The sequence below is a fragment of the Syngnathus scovelli genome, chromosome 2 (genome assembly GCF_024217435.2).
Source record: "Syngnathus scovelli strain Florida chromosome 2, RoL_Ssco_1.2, whole genome shotgun sequence".
NCBI lineage: Eukaryota > Metazoa > Chordata > Actinopteri > Syngnathiformes > Syngnathidae > Syngnathus > Syngnathus scovelli.
This window is the reverse complement of record NC_090848.1, coordinates 19,951,342-19,973,570: the sequence shown is the minus strand read 5'-3', so window position 1 is coordinate 19,973,570 and position 22,229 is coordinate 19,951,342. Positions and strand designations below refer to the sequence as shown.

The 22,229-nt window shown below is 43.1% G+C and overlaps 1 protein-coding gene across 3 annotated transcripts in view; it reads right to left on the bottom strand.

Moving 5' to 3' along the window:
• casz1 (castor zinc finger 1) overlaps positions 1-22,229 on the bottom strand; it is a 48,352-nt gene that overhangs the window by 6,005 nt on the left and 20,118 nt on the right. For 2 of the 3 annotated variants that reach the window (XM_049753972.2, XM_049753973.2), the window contains exons 4-17: positions 21,558-21,623; positions 17,852-17,948; positions 15,130-15,294; positions 13,288-13,460; positions 11,395-12,263; positions 7,791-7,923; positions 7,390-7,453; positions 6,373-6,536; positions 5,825-5,947; positions 5,435-5,752; positions 4,778-4,976; positions 3,443-3,614; positions 1,215-1,363; positions 168-405 (exon numbers count right to left, since the gene is read on the bottom strand). In XM_049753972.2, the coding sequence (XP_049609929.1) occupies positions 168-405; positions 1,215-1,363; positions 3,443-3,614; positions 4,778-4,976; positions 5,435-5,752; positions 5,825-5,947; positions 6,373-6,536; positions 7,390-7,453; positions 7,791-7,923; positions 11,395-12,263; positions 13,288-13,460; positions 15,130-15,294; positions 17,852-17,948; positions 21,558-21,623 (2,930 nt within the window). The remainder of the gene's footprint in view (positions 1-167; positions 406-1,214; positions 1,364-3,442; positions 3,615-4,777; positions 4,977-5,434; positions 5,753-5,824; positions 5,948-6,372; positions 6,537-7,389; positions 7,454-7,790; positions 7,924-11,394; positions 12,264-13,287; positions 13,461-15,129; positions 15,295-17,851; positions 17,949-21,557; positions 21,624-22,229) is intronic. The other variant, XM_049753974.2, reaches the window with a different exon arrangement.

Genomic DNA, 22,229 nt, shown 5'->3' with positions numbered 1-22,229 from the left:
TCAAACTGAAAGAATACAGCAACATACAACTCTGATTACATAAAGTAGGTCTGCACTGAAATGAGGACATGGAGTGCATGATTTCATGATGATGCATGGCGCATGTCTCCACCTGTCACACTGGTGAAGGCCCCTCCATTCCGTGCGTACTTGTGTGAAGAACCTACCTGCTGGGGAGCCATCGTTGCCCACTGGGGTGCTGGTGCAGCTACGGTCTTGATTGGACGACTCGGAGGAGATGCCCAAGGGGCTGCCCCCGCCTCCCATGTAGTCGACGTAATCGTCAGCTTCCTCTACGGTGGCGGAGGAGTAACTGGAAGTGATATCAGAGTGGGCCGCCATAGCCCCCGACGCCATTCCCGAGCCATGATGCATTTCATCAGTTCTGTGACTCAGGGGCATCACCTGTTAACAACGCAAAAATGCACATGGAAGAGAAAATTGAATACCTTTTGAGATTTTCCTTTTGGAACCCATTACTTGTGTTTACACTAGGGATTCCGAAGAAAAAAGTACAAACAGAACCAGGAAATCCACTTGGAAGTCCCTTTACGGTATTTTGTGGGTCACGGAGATGAAGAATGACACACAGTGAGAATATTTCCCTTCATAGTCACGAACGTCACAGATTGCTGTGGCATTTGAAAGCATTCTACTATGTTGAATTATGACTTTTCCCAAGGAAGAATACATTACATTTTGATGTGGATTTGGTTTACATCAAAACAACTCAAAATCTAACAGTTCACACAAGTTATAATTTAGTATTTAACTATGTATTTAGTTTTAATCGTGGGTCCCAGTGCGAGTTCTTGCGGTCCTTGGGCGCTACCTGGTGCACCACATTTTTGGCCCTCACGCCCTTTTTTTTTTTAAGATGCGTTTATTTGAATATAGTGTTATGTTCTTGTTTGTACGTGTAGTGTTGATGTTGCCGTTTCAGATTAACTACGGAACCAAAAACTGTGTTTTTTGAAATGGCAACTTTTGATAACTGCGTAAATTCTATAACATAACACAATATTATTGTATTGAGGATTTAAAATAAATTTACTATTGGAAGCAAATTCCATACAGAAAAGGAAAATGCAGTTAGTGCCTTGGAAAGTGTGCGGAGGACACCTGGCACCTGCTTCTACTTGACAGACTTTACAGTATTTGTTTAGTTACCCTTTAGAGAATGGCATGCATCTCGTGTCACATGCTGAGTCTACCTGGGATGGGACACGATCAAAGTTCTTCCCCAGCATGCGCCTCATGTGTTTGCGTGCGTGAGACGTCATCTGGTGCTTGAGGAGGAAGGAGAACTGGCAGCCCTCGCGGATGCAGTGAAAGTGGCTGTTGACTTGGTTATATTTGCAACCTGGCAAAACATAACAAAACAAACAATTCTTGTCAACTCGGTTCACCGCTAGGGTGAGAAGCTGCTTTCCTCAAATATTGTCAGAGCGACAGGGGTTGCTATGATTAGATCACACAAAATGCAATATATATATATTTTTTAATTTCATGTTATAGCTATGGTAAAAGAGAAAGTGCACGTAGGAGGATTATTAGATCACGAGGGTGTCACACTGCGCAAGTCAGGACTTTTGTGCACTAAACCTGTGGAGCTCTTTTATTACACTGACATGCTTTATTCAATTAGGAATTTACATAAATAAATTCTCATTTTCTGTAGTCCAATAAAGGACACACCCCTGCGACCCAAAGTAAATCCACAATTATTGCCCTATTTAATACATTTTTCCAAGCATCTTTGTTGTCATTTGCGCTTTTTTGAAACATCTTCTGCTCTCTTTTCCTGTTTTTAATCCCTAATTGGTTTCTGATTTCAAATCAAACAAATGTTATGTTTTGCGCCAGTTAATCAAATACTCTTATATAAAGGCAGGCAGAAATAATTGAGTAACATGCTGGGCAGGTGCTAGCGTGTCAGTAACCATGGCGCCCAGGTTTAAGAGCGTCAAGGTGTGTGTCATCAAATAGCCCTCACACACACAGGGCACATTTTAAACCAAGCCAAGTTAAGCAAATAACAGTAACCCCCGTGACATAGCGTGCCTTTTGTCACGCACAAACCAGGTAACATCATCTGTGGTGTTCAGTTTAATGTCGCTGCCATGGATACTGGCAAGCCATCAATTCTTTATGACTGGAGTGTTAGCCATGTTAATCCTTTCTGTTCCCCCACCACCAGCACCCCACGCCCCAGCTCAAACAATACACTTGGCAGATCCTGCAGGGGACGAAAAACAGCTGTTTCGGGGCTGTTTTTGTTTGCTTTGTCTAAGCGGTTTGAAAAGCTTGTGTAACCTCCTGAAGAAAAAAAAAAAAAGAAAAAAAAAACAACAACAAAAAAACCCAGATCACTTTTAATTCATTTGTGCGCAGAGGCAACGATGGCTGTGAGGTGCAGCTTCTCAGCGCAAACAGGCTAAACCAGACAAGCCGGTTAATTAACTAACACAAACCTAATTGCTCATTTCTGACAGGGGCAAAAAGGAAGAGGAAAACAAAGCCAGATACCCACTGATGATGTTGCTGCTACAGTAAGACTACCTTGGGGATCTGAGGTGTCACTGCAAGTCATAAAAAAAAAGAACGAAAACGCTCCCCCTCTCTCATTGCAACACTGCACTTTCTCTTTTGAGAGTATACAAAAAATGAATGTACATCTCCAGGCATGGAAACTAAAGCTCGATGGTCAAAGTCAGAGTACAAGAGGCTGTCATTTTTACACTTCAAATTAGTACCGGGGGAAATTGAGAAAACTACGCCGCATTGAATGCATCAGTCGGAACGAGACACGCTAACAAACAAAAAGAACGAAGGAAGAAAATGAGCATCTCCAGTATTTAATTACATACTGTACTTTATTTCATTATTTATAGTGCTAGAAACTTCTACACTCCACTACATTTAGGAGAAAAATGTATACTTTTATTCTCATATAAACCCACTATGTTACTGATAACTATAAAATATTGGAAAATTTGAAGAATTTTCTCATTGATGTCATGCCTGAACGGCAGAGCACAAAGCGGAAACTACCTGTCTGTGCTGATGTGGTGGAAAAATACCGTTTGGGGGAAGAAAAAACACGCGAGTAATCAGGATGTCTTTATCAATGTGTGTGCATGTGTGAGTGAGTGAGTGAGTGTGTATGTCTGTCTCAGTTGCTCACTTCGGGTTGAGGCCAGCAGACGAGCGTCACCACGAACTGGGTAAATTATCTAACATGAACATCTTTAACTGTATGAGCTCAAAAAAAGCAAATGACTAAAAATAGTAACAACGATACTATTAAGTTGTAAATAAAAACAAAATTTCCAACCAGTTAAGTAAAATTGGCACATTTACCATAGCGCAACTGATGTTCTCTCACGACACGTTAATGTGGTTGGGAATCACATCACTCAGGGGTGGGAATGTTTCTTACCCAGCCGCCCGCACTCCTCCCTCTTGGTGAAATATTTGAAGCCATTGGCGGCGCGACGCTCGGCCTTCTCGTGCTTCTTGATGTGCCACGGCAGCTTGGTGGTGATGTTGGTGACGAAGTAGCAGCCGGGACGCAGACAGTGATAGTGGCCGCGCATTCGGAACTCACAGTGCTGCACACACGAGACATGCGTACCATTTCGTGAGCTCACGTCGGACGTGTTTGCATTGAAGAAAAAAAATCTACAATATTCCTACTATTCCTAGTCCTTGTGCATGAACGCCAAGTGATAAGCGTCGTAACACTTGAGCAGTCAATTTTATCCTGCTCGTTTATTCCGTGACTTAACTTTAGTCATCTGCAAAAACTTCAAAGGGAAGCTTGTGATGTCAGAGAAATCATAGCAATTACTAAGCATCGAATGACTGTTTATTCGATTGCTCTGATGTCATATCCTATGACATTGATATAATGACCATGTCCACAGTGGATACTATGGACAGATCTATTAAGCTGTAATGTATTAACCACCACAGGCCTTAATTCATATCTGCTCACCGCCTTTCCGAGGCATAATTGCATGCTAACTGGTGATTGCTAAAATATCCTGTGATGTATTAATGCTTTTGATTGTCTTCAATGTCTTGACATTCCAGATTGGCATTTCATCATGGCAACAGCAAAACAACATTTCTGATTTCAATTTCTAGACGCACTGCTCCCTCTTGGAATAGGGCCACTATCTAAGAAGAAGGCGTCACCCCTCCTCTCCAACATGTCTGTACGCCACCATCTGTTGGTGAGGCCCGCATCCCAAAGGACCGAGCCAAATAAGATCTGCTCGGTTCAGGAGATGGGAGCTAGGGGAGGAGGGAGGGAGGGAGGAAGGACAGGGTGAAGGGGCGGTGGATAGGGGGGCTGCGTTTGTGAAAGGGGTGATTTTCGACACATTAATGAATTCATTTAAACGGTTTTCCAAATATGGGCTCATGAGAGCAGGCAGGGGCTGCCATTTAGGTTTCATTTGCAAAATGTTTGCCCTATTCCAGACAGCCTTGTTTACTGTGCCGGTGACAATGATTTATTGGGTAATATCAGCTAAATTGGCCTTTTCTGAGAGGAGAATGCGGCAGTCAAAATGACATTATTGACATATAAACAGGCATTACTGGGCTGACTTGACTGTCTTTTTCAGCTGAGACGGAAGACGGTGAGACCCGCTTGTGAAAGCCTTGAGTCCAATCGCCTCAAATAGTGCTGTAATGGGCAGCATACTTCATGCTTAGAAAACACCGGGAGAGGGGCTTACTGTGGATATCATCACAGTGCACGCACCTGGTTGGGACACAGACACTGAAGGGAGTAGTAGGAAAATTGGTCACGGACGTTGACCAGGTTGTTGTTGGGGTTGATGTGGTCCAAACAGTGGGACTCGGCCTTGCCAGATGTCTTGCACACGTACTTGCAATTCCCAAACAAGCAGTGGAAGTGGAACTTGTTTGAGTACTTGCAGTCCGTTGCCAAACAAGGGTCGCTGGATGAAAGAAAAAAAAAAAAATTATTGACAGTCAGCCTTTTTAGAGCATTTGGACATTTTCAAGACCCATTGATGTATGAATTTTAAACCCCCAACCCCTGTTGATAAAACGTAACATATAAGTATACTTCTCAATGGCAATGGATGAGTTGTAAAGAGGTTCAAAAAGCCATAGAAAGAGAATCGAATGTTATGCACTTTATGCAATTTTCAAAGCAAAACAGCATTCTCAGCGCAGCTTATCAGCCATGTTTGTTGACTGTGTTGCTGCAGGCTATGGTATTTTTGAGCACACCCGTACAGTTTGTGTGCGTATGTGTGTGTGTGTATGTGTTGTGTGTGTGTGTGCATGCAATTTGACAGTCATGCAGGGAATGCATTCAGTCTAGCTATGCGCAAAGTTCAGCATTGAAGATTCCCTACTAATTTCCAACGTGTCAACGAATGTGTCGTACTTTTCCTGGAACTGCAGAAAACCAGGTTTGACTTGTGGCTTTGCATTCTCCAGCGAGGTGGTGGCCAGAGGGGAGTTGGCAGGCAGGTTGGGCATGGAGGCCGGCATCTGGGGGATGCTGCCGGTAAGCTGCTTCCAGGCCAGCAGGGAGGGGGGAGGCGAGCTATAGCCACCAGAGGGGAGATGCGTCACATCCATGGAGGGGTTGTTGGCCATGGAGACGGGGGCTGCGGGTCGCAGAGGACCACCCTCTCCAGATACTTTGCCCTCGCTGAACGGAGGCTCCGACTTCACTTTCAAAGTGGCTCGAAGGTGGAAACTAAAAGCACAGGAGCTGATGTTTTAGTACAACCGAGTGAATTTTCTAAACCTTAACCACTGCTGCACATACTTTGCATGTTTTATGGCTCCATCCACAGTACTGAAGAGAGCACCGCAGTCCTCTACCAGGCAGTGAAAGTGCACTTTCTGGAGGAAGTCACACTGAGCCTCACAGAAGTCATCTGTGTCAAACCTTTACGCAGACAGAGAGGAAATCAATTACAACAAATAAGAAAACTGACGTCACCTCCCGTCAAATTCCCGTCAGAAAAGGTTTAAGTAACAAGAGAACAAGAAATGTTTTAGGGGCTTTCCAGTAATACAGATGAGCATGACAGTATTGCTATTACACTGACTGCAAGCAGCACCTTCAGACACAAAACACTGTACTCAGTCTTAATGAATAGAAAGCACACTGAATGTTACGGAGAAATATTGAAGTTCAGAATTATAATACACATCAAAATATAATATGTATTACTAGTGACTATTAACCCCCCAAATTAAAATACATTTAAAAAAATAGTGCTTTGATAATAACCAATCCAACAACTGATGGGCAGGGACTAAAAAGCCAGTTAATGTACCTACGACCAGGAGTTGTCTTTGTTTTCTTACCTGCGGAGGTAAGTCCTCCAGATCTCGCTGGGCTTGTCTACCTGGGGCCTCCTCAGAACTTGGCTCAAGTACTGGGGCGCCTCCGAGTTATCGGCGCTCTGGCCGCCCTCCAGCTCCGTCTTGAGGTGCATGGCGTTGAAGAGTGCAGGGTTCACCTGTGACATCTACAATAAGACGCAGTGTAAAACTAACAGGCACGTGGCGGGCTCTTCAATACATTCACCCCGGTGGGAGTGTTTACACGCTCGCTCGCGTACAAACGATTTGGCGAGGGCAGAAAAGCGCAAAGGGATTTACAAACATTCAGCTTTTTGCTTGAGAGCAGGCCAGGAACGCTTGCCAAGCGTCCTCTGGGACGCTGACTGTTAACCCTTTAATGTGATGTGGGGGCTTGAATAAAAACCCCAAAAGCCAACCTGACAAGCCTTTTAAGCTCCCTGGCTTCAATAGAAAGTGAGGACAAGTCCATATCAGTGAAGACATAGGGAAAATTGTATGGGAAAGGAGGTCATGAACACTTGCCCATGTGTAAAAAGAAATGGGGGGGCTGACCCGCCATTAATGTGATGGAAGACGATGTCCATTTTAATCTTCACAACACACATACACACATTTCAATTTCCGTGGCCTAACATTTGGACTTGCTAAAAAATGAGAGTACAACCTCCCTCTTCTTTTCTACAGCAGCGTTTTAATCATATCATTTAAACACTGTGGATAAATGCAGAGCCAGACAGGGCAAGGGGAAGAAACATAAAGGGGAAGGAAAAAAATGGAGTCTTGAGTTCAAAACAGCTCATCAGAAAACAAACATATATCTAGTGTAGCAGCCAGCTACTACTTCATTATATTAATTTGTGTGAGGTGCGATGGAAATTACACCGTGTGAAAAATGGCTGGAAAATTTAAATGATACAAACTCATCTTATTAGCGGTGAAACATTAAAAAACAAACAGGCCCCGCCGTGTGCCGCTAATTTGTCTTGGGATGAAAGGGCTTTGATGGATGGATCTTACCTTATTCATAAGCGAGGATAAAAGAGATGCATTCCCTGGTACATCATGTCCATTTGATTCATTACTGGAACAAGGAAAATGAACAATGTTTAGTAAAGATTTGCATGAGAACAGTAAATATTACTATTTATCAAGCAAGGTGTGTCAGTGTAATGAAGATGAAAACACTTGTTCCAAAAAAAAAAAAAAAAAAAATGAAAGTAAAAGATAGACTGTGAGTTGAAGTTGAAGGTTTACAGAAACATTCTTCTAAGACAAAAATTGAGACAGGAGAGGATTTGAATAAATTGAGTGTTTCTGATAAACAATCTTGTCAGCAACTCTGGCTCCCATCCAATCAGTCAGAGTTGTTATTTGTGTGGTTCGCAATTATTTGCAAAAAGACTTCAGACTCAGTGTACCTGTTGTCTTTCTTGCTCAGGTCCAAACTGTGTTCCTGTGTGGAGTCCTGCAAGGCCCCCGAGGTGACTTCCACTGGTTCCTGTTTCACTTGAGCCAGATTGAACTGGCTGACTGACATCGGCTGCCCGCTCCCTGGCGATCAAGGAGAAGCAACAACGTGATTGTTGGTAAGCACTATTATCCTATGACGAGATCCAATCTGACTTCTGTCTTGGCTCGAAAAGAGAACTCGGAGTGATAATTATTGTGAAATTATGTCAGGCCGTCTAGACTTTTGAATGTTGATTGCGAGGCGGGTGATATGAGGGAAAAATACTTCTTTTTCTGCAGCACATGTCACAACTCATTTGCTGGGCTGCCTCTTAACTGGTCATTAAGTGAGATGCTAATGCTGAGGGAAAGTGGCAGTCTCAGATTGGACCCCCCTCCTCCACCCTACCCAGTTCCTTGTTGGCCTGGCGACGTCCTGCAGCCAATACTGCCCACAAGGAACAGGGGTGTTATGACAGTCAGATTGGAGATGACAGCCAATCAGAACGGTTCAAATAAAGTGACCTCTTTCTCGCATTCTGATCCAAATACGTTATTTGGATGACTTCGCAAGGGAGGAAGATGCAGATGATTTATTTATTTATTCATCTAGAATAGAGAAAATTTTAAAACTCCGGATTTTTTTTTTGTGGGGGGGCTACACTAAAATGTTCGATCGGTTGTTTGTTCTCCCACACTACCCTTTCAAATTTTCATGGAAAACACCATTTCCTCAAACAGTGGCCTCCACGGTTGTTCACTCGTAAGTGTTTCTCTCTTTAAATAGACACTTCCCTTTTCTCCCCTCAGGAAACACACTTGTTCACACACTTGCATTGAATGGTTAATGGCTGAGCCCGTTTCATCTCTTGTGCTAGCCAAAACAGCAGCCCAAAACCGAAGAAATAAACATTCTCGAGTAAAAAATATTGGAAAGGACTTCACATTTTTTTGTAGTGTAAAAGATAAACAACATGTCATTTTGTTTAGTATGATTATGACAATACTACGTACAACTTAATAAATGGAGGCTTTCAACCAGTATGTGAGGAAATGTAAACGTCATGAAAATATAACCTCACCTCTGAAGGTAATAAAAAAAGCCCAAAAGGACAACGTAAAGCAGAAATGTTGACAAGAAGATGAACCTTCTCCTCCAAGCCCCAGGGGATTGAAATATTAATTTGTCCCGGGGCAACGCAGGGAGACGGAGGCTTTTGGTAGACAATAAGTGGTGTTTTATCTGCAAAAATGGGAGCATGGAAGGTATGCCTCCCCCCGGTGTTGCCTCTTAGGCACGAAAACATTAGAACACCAGCAGGCTTTTGGAATCTGGTAAGGAATTGGGGTTTGTATTGAGAGATTGTGACAGGCAAGGTCATGGGCAGCCAAGTGTATGCCCTTGGCCTCATCCTGGTGAGGCTGCTCTCCTGTTTTTATACTGCTGGGGAGAAAACAAGAACTAATGTAAGTGAGGTGGGAGGGTGGACGTGACCATGATCCACACGCCCCCTCCCTCCACTCGGTGCTACAAGATGACCCAGAGACATATCAGGCAGAATAGAAGTAGAAAGGCCAGTCTTGGGCCTTGTCAGCTAAAACCTCGGAGATGGGCAAGTGTCAATGTCAGTTGGGCTTGACAATGGCTGTGGTTTGAGGGGATTGTGGGCGAGGGGTGGGCGCTGCTCAAGCTCATAATTTTACGTCTACTTTGAGGTCATGAAGGCTTGCAAAGTCCAGCCTTCCCTACCCCCAACTTGATCACAGCGCACACAAAATTAACTAGCCAGCCTTGTCACCGACAATTAAATCAGCCCAAATGAGAGGCGACTTTAGAGAGAAGCCAGTCACTGTGTGATCAACACATGATCATCAGGCAGATTAAAGAATTCTTTTAAAATCTCTGAGGATAAATTGACTATTTGGGGTAGATGAAAGTGCAAACATCTCTTGTTCTGTTTCAAACCATGAGGTTTTTTTTGCTTCTTTTCCAAAGAGGGAGTACAAATGAGTTTGACTCAAAGCAGCTTCTTTCTGGAAATTATCCAGGAATAATGTACCACCATGTAATTGCGCTGGATAAGACACAGAGCTTGCGAAAGATCATTTGTACAGTGTGTCTAATTAGTAAACCTTTCAGATGCTCAAATATCTGGGCAAAACACGCAGGGGTAAATTAGAGAGGAATATTAATTAAAAACAGCAACCATCAAAGAAAAAAGGTTTACTGTCACACTGTGAAGGCAATGGTAAAGAGACTCAATGAAAATTGCCACAAGAATGCTGACTTTTTTGAAAGAGAAGCAAAAACCACTTCCTCCAACATTTTAGCCTCCCCCCGAAAAAAATCACACATTGATGAGACAAAAACAAAAAGCAAAACCGCATCTCTACCACCCCCCCCCCCATCCTGCAACTACACACATCCTCACAATAGATAGTCGACATGTTCGTAAACAGCAGAGAAATGTGAGCTGATGCCTCTCTCTGGGCCATAAAGAGGGGTGGGGAAAGGACCATCTGTGGACACCCCGCCCTCAGCGGGGGCCCCTTCCGAGCAATTGTGACTACCTGCTAGAAGCACAGAGGTGGAGCTCAGGCTGACAGGCTGGGCCCGGCTCAGCCCCCCGGAGCAGGCGCCCCAATGATCTCCCACTAGGAATTGTAATCCTTCCCAGTCGCAACATCCGGACGCACTCTCCCTTGCAGCCCCCAATCTCTCGATCATGCACCCCACCTGCTCTGGCTCAGCAAAAGAGGCCCCACTGCGACAACATTTAAGAAAGCGCTGCTGTGCAGTTCTTTATCAATTAAACACTCCAACTTGCTTTTTATTTTCATTTCCATGGGCTTGGTTGAGCACAATATGATGAACACAAACACGACAATTACCTCTCAAAGTGTATGTGGATTTGTTTATGCTAAATAGATGTTGACATGTTTTTGTGAGAATTTCAAAAAGCATGTCTTTGCTGATGCGTGCAAGTGTGTCTGTGATCTTGTGTTAATGGAAGGAGGAAAATCTCAGCTGTCATTTCTGCTTGGCTGATTTCTGTTGTTTTTCCCAGAATTCTGTTTGCAATGCGCTCACAAGAAAAATAACATTATTTTTTGTTCTTTTTTTCCCCCCACTGCTTAATTTGATTCCACCTCCATTTACTTGGAACGGGCGCAGACAGACACAGATAAGCGAGCTGATGATGAAGAACCACCTCAACCACCACCACACAGGCGCCAGAGCTCGCCTCCCCCCCTTTCGCTGAACGTCATAAAAGACTTTCACAGGGTCTATTCGGGTCTGTCAACGCATTTAGTATCTCCAAATGCATTATGAGTATCCCACTAACCATCATCAACAACAAACCCAGAGTAGATGAACATGCTTCTGGTACTTGGTGGAAATAAAGTGACTCCAGTGTTGTACTCTGTTGGTTGGTTGTTTCAATCTAACAATTATCCAGCTACATTTGATGCAAATGGACTCCGGCCCCTATTTGAGCTTGCAAGTCAATTTTGGGGTAAATAATCTTAAGATTTGTGACTGCACAGCTGATTGTCGTTGATGTGACTAACCTGCATCCGATCCATTGGAAGTCTTCAGCGCAGCAGCGGCCAGCCTGGCCATCATGGGTGATATCAGACCTTTGCTAGTGGAGATCTTCTCTATGATGGAGGAGCTGGAGAAGGAGGTCGGGGTGGATGCCATGGCTCCCTCCGCCCCCGCTGTAGAGCAGCCTTGGGCCAGCGAGTCGGTGGGCATAGAGTGGGCCCCTGATGTGACAGCTGACAACAAGCCAGCGGCATGTGGAGGAGGCTGGAGAGGCAACCTGGGTATGAGCGAGTAGAAGGGGCTGGAAGCAGCCATAGTGCTGCTGGACAGAGAGAGGGCCACCGGCATGTTGCTGGGCAGGGCCTGGGACAGCAGGCTGGACATACGCTGGCCGACGCTGGGCAGCGAGGGCGTAGGCTTGAGGGTGAGGCCCATCGATGAGGAGGAGGAGACGGCAGTAGTGGGTGTGGCCATGAGGTGCGATACAGTGGTGGACTGCTGGGTGGTGGGCGAGGCACTCAGACTTGAGTTCTTGCTGCTGATTGCCGAGAAGTCCATCAGGTCGTCATTGCTCGATTCTTCCGGCTCGTCTTTCGGGGCCAGGAAGGTGGAAGAGAGGCCCATGACGCCGGAGGAGCGGATGTGTCGGCGCTCGTGTTTGCGCTTGTGGGAGGTCATCTGGCTGGTGGAGGTGAAGGTGAACCCGCAGCCCGAGCGGATGCAGTGAAAGTGGTTGGTAGCTTTGCTGTACACGCAGCCCTCATACTTGCACTCCTCATACTTGTAGAACTTCTTGAAGCCATCTTTGGCATAGGCGTCATCCTTGATGTGGTAGCTCTTGTGCTTTTCGATATCACACTTGTTCTTGAAGGTGAACGTGCAGCCGGGGCGCCTGAGAAAAGATGGAGCATAAAGCGAGGGTTAGACGTTCTGTTATAAACTCTTGATGCCGGGGTACCCATGTATAGGACATCTGGAGGTCCATATAATGAGGTCCATATAATTCAAAACGTTTTGGAGCAATGGTTAAAGAGGCAAGTCGGGGACTGCTGACTGACACTCTGCCACCGCTTGGCAGTGGGGGACATTCCATGATACTTTGCTGTGAGCAAACTACTAAGTGGGCCTCAGCAGGTCTGTTCTTTTGTCGTTTGCCAAGTACTGGCTCTCCTTGCATCTTCTGTAATGCTGCATGCAGGTAAATATTACAGAAACTAGTGTATACTGCTTAAAGACCCTACAAATTCTGTGATTAGTTTTGAAACATTAGACACAATAATTTCTGGAAATGTGGAAAGAATGAGAACTGCATCATACTCAATTGTGGAGAAATAGTAAGAAACTATTTCACTATTTCAATTTACTTGTTCTTCTCGGTCGTGGCTAAAATGCGGCCCAGTCACACACTTGGGCCCCAGAATGAGTTGAACAATCTGGTGGGATATATTGGAGCCATTTTGGGAGCTCAGTAGGGATGTGGTGACATAAGAAAGATGCTTGATGAGGTAGAATTCATTTTTTTCAGTCTGTAGTAGTGAGATTTGTTTGACATTCGACATGGTTTCAGACTATGGTTAGATTTTTCATGATTTTTGAAGTCTCATTTTATAAACTTGCCATTTATTTTTTCAAATGGAATCATCAAAGTGAAGAGTTGCTGCTGTTTGACTCCAGTTCAGTAGGTGGAGACAATGTACATTATGAAGCAGAAGAAGATGACTTTCATATCTTTTCAAGTGGCAGCAAAAAAAAAAAAAAAAAAAAAAAATCCTTTACAAAGATTTAACATGGGTATGGTAGTTTACGAGTGTTTTTTAAAAAAAAAACGTTAGCACAAACATTTTTTGCAAGGTTATGTAATATTAAAGAAGAGGAAAACCTAAAAAGATAAGTCGATTTGATTTGCCAAACATCACCTGCAATGGAAGTGCGTTGTTTTCTGGCCATAAAACTGGCACCCGACTGTGCCGCAGTCCTCTGTTGCACGGAACCTCTGGAAGCCATCATTGATCAACTGGGCATTCTTTTTGTGGAAATTTTCGTGCGTCATGACATCCGAGGTGCTGGTGTACACCTTGCTGCAGCCCACCTGCCATACGGAGACAAAGAGCGGACCGCAGGATTTCCGTTTGTGAGAAAGTCAAAGAAGGATGCACTTTGTGTGGTTAAGAAAACGGCCGAGAAATGGTTCTCATGTTCAACACTTCATTTGTGGTCTGCTATTGAAAGCGATGCTGCTTTCAGAAGCAAGAGGTACCTGAAACTACAGTACTTTCCTCTCATATTTTGAGGCTGAGGTCACCACAAATTTACTGTAACACTCTTTAAAGGGGGAGAAAATGGAACATGATGATCTCGAGTTGAACCCTTGAGACTAACGGTGCTGGCTGGTCACTGCTGCAAACATACAGCACATCATCCTTGGCGTTTGTCGCCCACACAAAATAGCAAACTTCTCCATATCGAGTACCAGTCTGTATTTTCGTCCCTAAATCTGCCAAGTGCGACCTTACATCTGCAGCTTGTCAGCATTGTTAAACAAGACCTGAAATGTCTTAATAACAATGACAATGTTAAAAAAAAAAAAAACTATGTCAAGCACATCCTTCACTGGCAAGGCAGGCTAAAAGCAAAACGAAACGTTGAAATTAAGCAGATGTAGTCAAAAAAGTTAAACAAATCCAGGCGAGTGAATAATCTCTAACCATCCGGGTTGGTACTAAAACATGAAGAATGTGTGCATTTACATAAACACCTAACTGAATTTCATCCATGCCAATTAAGGAGTGAGGGAACATAGAAGTGGGACAATCCGCCTTGTGTGTATTTGCACATCAGTTTTAATCTTCAATCTTGAATCCTGCTGTTCACTTGAATACACATTCTCGAAGACATTTCATTGTGGATGGAAAATAATGTGTGGGTGTCCGTTTGCTGCTTAAGTGAGTGACTCATCGCCTTTATCAAGATGACACTTTTTAGCTTTGGTGCCCTATTTTAACTTTCTTTGACGTCTGACTGGTTTCTATTGCAGCGTGCGCTCTCAACAACTCAATAGGAAATTGTTCAAAGTGACATATTTTGCTACAAACTGGAATGTCCCAGTGTTACATGCTGCACTACAAAACCCACAATGTTGCAGTGGAGCATCTATATTTACTGTAGATGTACAGTATACGCTCAATTGCTCATTTTTAGCAACACTGAGACCTTAAATTAAATATTTTGCAGAAAATCCTACTCAATTCCAATGAGCTCCTCAACTGAAGAAGACAAAGATGACTGACTCCTGACATATGTTTATACAGTTTCAATTTGAAACTATAGCTACGATCTAAAGCAGTTTTATTTGACTGCATACAGTATTGCTGAGGAAAGTCCCTTTTACAAAATAATTTTAAAAATATACTTTTTTTCATGATCATTTCAATACAGGCATATCGCATGTACTGTACTGTGTAGTTTATTCAAATGGTCATGCAAAGCTACCAGGATCATTCATATTGCTGCAAAGATTCCTCGGGGATATGAATAATTTTTAAAAAGTAAAAAAGCAAACAAGGTTGTCTTGCCGTCTTATTTTTCCTCTTGTATCATTTCCAGTTAAAAGCTACTCAGTCAACAAATAAAAGTTGACTCTTGGACTAGGTTTGGATAATATTGGTTTAACTGTAGATAGCAGGCCAAACAAGATTTTTAGAAGCATGTGCAGACGTGCGTATCCTGTTTGCAGGCGTTTTCTTGTTGTTAAGATGTACCTGCATGCAGTGGTAATGGGTACTTTTGCCATTGAGGTGGCAGCCGTGGTAGTAGACGCTGCAGTCATCCAGAGGGCTGAAGCGCATGAAACCGTGCTGCAGGGAGTTATCCCTCTTCTTGTGCATGTTGTAGTGCCTGATCACATCCTGTTTACTGGTAAACCTCTGCAAATGGGACGAGAGGAGCAATGGAGGGAGAATGTCAAGCAACAGGTTAAGTGTTTATTTAAACCAGGCACAGAATCCGTAACGTGTCACTTTATCTCAGTAGAAACAGCAGCTGCAGCGACCAGTTGGCATTTGAGGAATGGGGGCTTATAATGGTGAGTGGAGGGTGCAAGACGCCTCCCCAAAAAAAAAAAAAAAAAAAAAAAAAAAATATATATATATATATATATATATATATATATATATATTTTTTTTTTTGTTAGACCGTCGTGAGACAGGTTAGTTTTACCCTACTGATAATGTGTCGTCGATATATATATATATATATATATATATATATATATATATATATATATATTTTTTTTTTTTCTCCCGCTACGTGTCTTCTTCAAATACAGGCAGCACTGGGACAGAATGGGCTTCCTTGTGTGAAGTTCCCACTGTTTCTTTCCTGTTACTCAAAATGTCCACTCTTACACTTACTCTTACATTCTAGGGGACATCATATACAATTTTGACTGTAATTTGTTTTTTTCATGGCTTTCACTCCTCATCAGTCTGTGCTGATAAAGGGTCTTATTCAAGCCATAACTGCTTTTTGTGCTAGTGACAACCGATTACTCCGGAGCAAGAGCTTTTTTTTTTTTTTTTTATGAACCACTCAATAAAAATTATTCAATTAGGGTTTCTGGGTTTAGAAAAAAAAAAATTATGTTAGCTGCACAGCGTAAAAAAAGAAAGCGAAATGAACAAGCCAAGAGAACAAAAACATTTTTCCTTTCAATTTGCAGAGATAAGGTTTCACATCCAATTGCTAAAAATGGAATTTAAATTCATGAACACTTGCTTTCGCTGTCGTTTATGATGAGTGCATGCGCTAAGAGACCTCGCATCTAAAATGACTAAATAAATGATCCCTCCCACACGCAGCAGTTAGAAAGCAGAAAAGTGACTCCTCAGAGACCCGCAGCAACCGAATCTGCTGTAATTAGCCTTAAGCTGATGTAACAGAAACTGTAACGGGAGACGAGCAAATCAATGAGACACTTCTGTCTTCAATCCATATTCATCTCCAGTTGAGGGGAGAAAACATCAGAAAGAAGTGTTTTGAAAAGCAACTAATTGCTCTACAAAGTAGGCTAATTGCTGTGTGTTGTGTTCCACTCGCGCACAAAATATAAAAAAGCGCCTCTTCATCGCTCTTGGCCCGTTTCCCACCGCCTATTTTTTCCTTTGACTCACAAAGCAAAGACTTCATTAGGATTCTTAATATACAGCTCTTTCAGAATTTTCCTGGGGAAAAAAAGCCTCCCCGCACGGCGGAGCGTCAGTCTGGTGTGGACCGTAAGACGAGTGGAAAAGCAGTCTCCCTATATTCGATCCATCAAGGCGTCCAAAATAGGCCTTGGAGAGAGCTGACTGGGAAAAAGATCTCATTTTCAGGCGAGTGGTGATGAAGGTTGGGAGACACTTGCTACAATTTATTTTAGGATTCCCTCTAGTGTGGCAAGATGCACACACCGTCCCTCATGTACAAGCCCATGAAAGGAGAATGTTAAGACTTAGCCAATAGGCCAGAGGCTGGCAGTGGGATAATATTCCAGGAGTGTGTGTCATGTAACATTTCATGAGTTATCACTTCGAAAGGGGACTGCTCATCATGTGCTTTTTTTCCTTTTCAGGGAATTGACACCCACAGTGCCTTGCGGAGAATATTTGCACAGAAGCAGTGGAGCAACGCAGGCCCAAGCATGGAAATTGCCGTGAAAACCCGAACTAACGCTCTAAACGATGACATGAAATGATTTTCCTTTGCATTCCTCCCACAGTGCGTATCATCAGACTGCGAAGCCGGAACCTGAAAACTTGGCTCTTTTACGCTTTCCACCTCTTAATCAATATTTAGTGAGAGCTTATCTGTCGCAAACAGTGGCCAAAAAAAAAAAAGAAAAGAAAAAAGCTGTGGTGGATTTAGTCAGAAAACGGTACAGAGAGGTGATGCACGGACATTTAACACAAATCCATATGTTCCAGCAAAGGCTATATAGTTAACTTGACATTATTTCGTCTCCTTCCTAACCCTCGGTAAAATGCAAAAAAAAAAAAAAAAAAAAAAAAAGAAAGAAAAACGGGATTAGAGACAACAGGTGGTACATTTTTAAATGATGGAAATTGCTAAATAAATAACATAAACATAAACACATTTCAAGCTCGCACCAGTAATAGCCAGAGGACACTTGCAAACGAAACAATGCTTTGTTTGGAAAACCACAGGCTAACAAACTTATTATTAGTTAAAATTTGGCAGGATGTTATGAATAATCAAAAGATGACACATCGCATTGTTTGTCTAGGCACGGCTCCTTTTTCTTTGCATGACAAAACAACATTTTATTGGAACTCCAATTTGTTCCCGAATGAGGCTCAGTTCTTGAAACTATTAAAAGGTTGCAACATTATTTCTACCAGAGGGGAGAACAACATGATGGTATTCATGTTGAGCGGACATAAAACATGTCATTGAGTTCTGTTCAAAAAGTGATAGATTACTCACGCTCACCTGGTAGTTACACTCGGGGTCCATGCAGTGGTAGTGCTCCCTGTACTGGTAGGCACAGTGCACATGGCCACAGTGTTGACTTCCGGAAAACCTGAAAAAATGAAAACGACACACAAGAGACAAATACAAAAAGTCAGTCATTCTGTTTTCTTCAAATCTGGCAACAATAATCCATAAATTCAGAAGGAATTTTGAATAAATGTTATTCACTATAATGTGATCCAGTAAAGTGGAACAATGATACATTTAAACACTGAAGCACAAGGCAAATAAAGATTAATGAGAATAATAAAAAGAGCAAAAATAATTATAATGGGAAAGGAGCACAGAGTTGAAAATGATTGTCTCCTACTGAGATTATTGTGCATTCCAGTGGATTCAATGGTATCGCATTTTCAAAGTTCTAATGTGGTTTGTTTCAAAACAAAAGGAACACTGTGACAATGCACATCCATGCCGTGGGGCTTGCCGGCAGATTAATTTTGGTCTCAGTTTGCGTAACAAAAAAAAGAAGACTTGTTTAATTATGTAAAAAAATGCAGTCTTGTGCAAAATTCAACTAAACCTTTGCAGGAGTGCATTGCAGTGGTTCTAATGTAGACGGAGCTTGCGCTGAAGCATTGCGATGCAGTGAGGAACGGTTGGACCAACGGACCATAAAATGAGTAATGCTTGTTTCCTGATTCCAACAGCAAGACGAGTTACGTGTCACTTTAAAAAGAGAATGTCACACGCACGCATTGTAAAAGCTAAACAGTGTCCTTTTAGTGAAAGCAAGGCTCAGACCTCCGCACTATGCACTTTGACCCCTTGTTTTTTTTCTTGTAGGATTTCTCCGCTGTACATAGTCGTGGGCGAAAGAGAGGCCTTCTATTTCGGACAGATGTGTGACAATAAAGGCTATCAAAGAGCCTGTCAACAGTGAAAGCAGGCGCAATAAAACAGGTGAGCGAGTTTTCAAAGGCATGGCGCGCATCTCACCTTCAAAGTAGCGCCGCATGCTCACAGCCCACTCCATCCACCGCTGCGACAATTTACCAGTCTGTCACACCAATTTCAGCCAAATTATCTCCATTTATTGCCAACGCAGCCGTAAGACACACTTATTACCCACACCCAAGCCCCCTGATGCTTTATGTCTCGACGCTGTGAAAATCCTTGTCAAATCGATGTCGTTATTGTATTATTTGGGTGGAAAGGGTCTTATATTTTCAGAAGTAGAAACATGCCGTTTTTTATTTTCTTTTTTCTTTTTTTACCCTTCACCATCTTGTCTCGTGTGATGCTCGATAGGAAAAGGCTGCTGCCGCCTGCTACAGTACAGCAACTTTATGGCGCTGATTATAAGCCAGACGATGATGACTGTTAAAATCCTCCAATTACCAGTGAAAACACACAAATAAACATTGCACCGCTGCTGCCAAGAACTCCATCTGCTAGCGCAAGAGGAGAGGAGGGAGTATGTGTGTGCGTGTTTGGGGGGGAGTGAAGGGGACTAAGTAATATTTTTTTCCCCATCTCGCTTTCTGTTTTTTCCTTGTTCAGATTATCCCAGAGCTGCATTTACAGATCACTTTGCAGAGTTCATTAAGCTAATTGAACGCCATATCCACTACATTTTTCTTTTTTTTTAAGTTGGATGCATGTGTGTGAAAGTGGCTTTGCGTCTGTAGATGTACATAGTAGAGGGGGTTTAAAAAGCAATAAAGCCAACACATGTCTCAAACATTTGTGCTTTCTATACACTGGTGTTCCTCGTGCATACAAACACAGAGAGCCCCCCGAGACTGCGGCCCACCCCTCCGCTCATTGCCCAGCTGTATCACTTTGCCTCTGGACAATTCCCACTTGCCGCGTCAGGGGCCCTAATGGGCCGCCGCTATTCAGCTGCAGATTAAATATTAATAACGCCACGATGCAGAGATTGCAGCGCATCTCCAGTTACAATAGAGACACAGATCAAAGTGGCCACGCAATTTGTGGGTGCATGAAAGCGAGAGGGAAAACGGCGACGAAGCGTTACCAGGGAAGCCTCAAATGTTTTGTGGTGAGGAGTTAGATACGTTTTTTTGTTGTTACAAGTGTTGGACGCAAACACGTGGACAAAGCTGTTTTTCGTGTGCTCCAAGGAGGAGCCTAGAGCCCCTGTTACTACCTCCCACTCAGTGCTACATTTGCCCTTTTTATGAGCTCTCCTTTCCCATTTTTCCATCCCTCCTTTCTCTTTCGCTCCAACCCAACCCAACACGGAAATTGAAACTGTATCTGAGCTTATCTGCAGCCTCCCCGTGCATCAACTGCCGAGATGTTTAGACAAATTTTATGCATTATGCAGTGCAAATATCAAAACAGTTCTTGGCAGTGCCAGCAGAAGCCTCATTAAAAATTCCTTAATTAAATCTTCGTGCAAAATGTAATCAGTCCAAGGAAGAGGTTTTTGTGCGTGTGTGTGTTTGCACGTGTGTGTCAGTGCCAAGGCTTTGATTTGTGCCCTTCATGTTATGGCTTGGAGAAGGAATCATTAACGCCAAAGCCACTTCGGCTTTTCAAATGCTGCTTTTCTTTCTTTTTTAGACGGAATAAACAAACACGTGATAATCACCTTTGAGCATCAGTTCAAAATGAATCCAGAAAAGGGGATGGCGATGGGGGGTTCAGGCATTGTTCTGTGGGCATCAAAAGGCACCTCCCCTTCGCTGATTCGTTTGTTTTGTCCTTTGTAATTGACTGACATTTTAGCCATTTAACAATCAAAGGCAGACTTAAAGAAAAGTCCTATGCTCATACTTCTTGAACTCACATCCACGTTATCTTGCTATCTTGCTATTGCTTTATTACCAGTAGAATATTTGCTTTCTGTTACAAAGGTGGCACAACGCAACCATAATCTCTCTCCAAACAAAACTTGCTGGCAACAATGCACAAACTTATTTTTATTCATCTCTTTGATAAAAATTGTGCATGTTTACAAAGGCGTGTTGAAAGGCAGATAACCTCATCACCATTCTAATCGCCATTCTCTTCCCCGTCTACCAGCATTCTTGTATTCTACTTCCAAGACAATGACTGTGACGCACGTGCTGATCACATTGAGGCAAACGCTCCACCTCTTTCTTGTGTTAGCTTGATCGTTAAAGTGGGAGACAAGTCGGAAATGTTCTTGACAATGGCCGCCATTTTGCCACTTGCTGTCGACGGAAAATGACATCAGTGCCTAAAGGCTCGGGCAACGACTTTTCATCACGGCTCACCTTTTGTCGGTTTGTCATGCAAAGTTCACAAGATTAGCCCTTAGGCCCTGTAGTTAATTCATGTTCCACAAACACAATATTAATCAGACTACCGTGTTTAGACTACTGACGCCAAATTGAACAACTAGTTTTCTCCGAGGCCATGTAAAATAAAAGGCGTGTTTTTAAGACATACTGTATGTCTTGTATGTCTTACTCTCTGCGAATGTATTCAAACATTTACAGTCACGGGCACAATCAAGCCATTTCTTTTTCATTACCCTTCATCCCACTCGCCACATAAATTGAAGTCTTTCTTAATCAACTCACTGCGCATGGAGCATCTTCACCGCAGAATCTAGTTACAGCACTGAATAAAACACCATCAGCGGAAATGGAAATGCTTTGTCTCTGTTTGAATGTATTGTTTTCATGGGTGCTTAGCATGACCCAGTGAGGGATTTGCATACCTGGCGATGTATTTCTGGTAGAGGTTGACGTCGTCGCTGGCAGGTTTATCGGGTGGCAGGCCATTCCTAACGCGGCAGAAAACACAAAAGGGACAGGATTAATGGCAGGTTTGGGCTGCCTGTTGTTAATAAACACAAAGTGACACAATATTTACTTGCGGAAAGTTTCGACTATCAATTCACATTTTCTCGTGGCAGAGCAGCATTTTCCCGTGCCATATGAATCAGAGATGGAAGGAGCACACATTTGATGCATGGCCTTTCAGCCAATGGAAGGAGAAATGCAGGAGCAAAAAGGACATTAATCTTTTATGGGGGTGTTTTGGTGAGTGCTTATATGCAAAACTGGATAATGGGCTGGCGGAAGAAAATTCTATCCTCTTTATGGGACTACACAGACACCCAGCTGATTCCATTTGGACTGGATTCAAACAGATAGCATTTTTTTCATCCAAGATGAAATTCCCTTAGTAAGTAAACTATCTGTAGGATGGCAGTTACAATGCCACTTTCAGCAGCGGCATTTAGCTCCACGTGAAGCTCCACATGGGGAATGACCTGAGGTTAATCTGGCCCAGAGGGGAGGATGTCCTGCCAGACCATGTCTCGCACTAAACGGGTCAGTTAGCCAAGCTTGTAGCTCGTGTGAGCCATAATCCAACAACCGAGGGC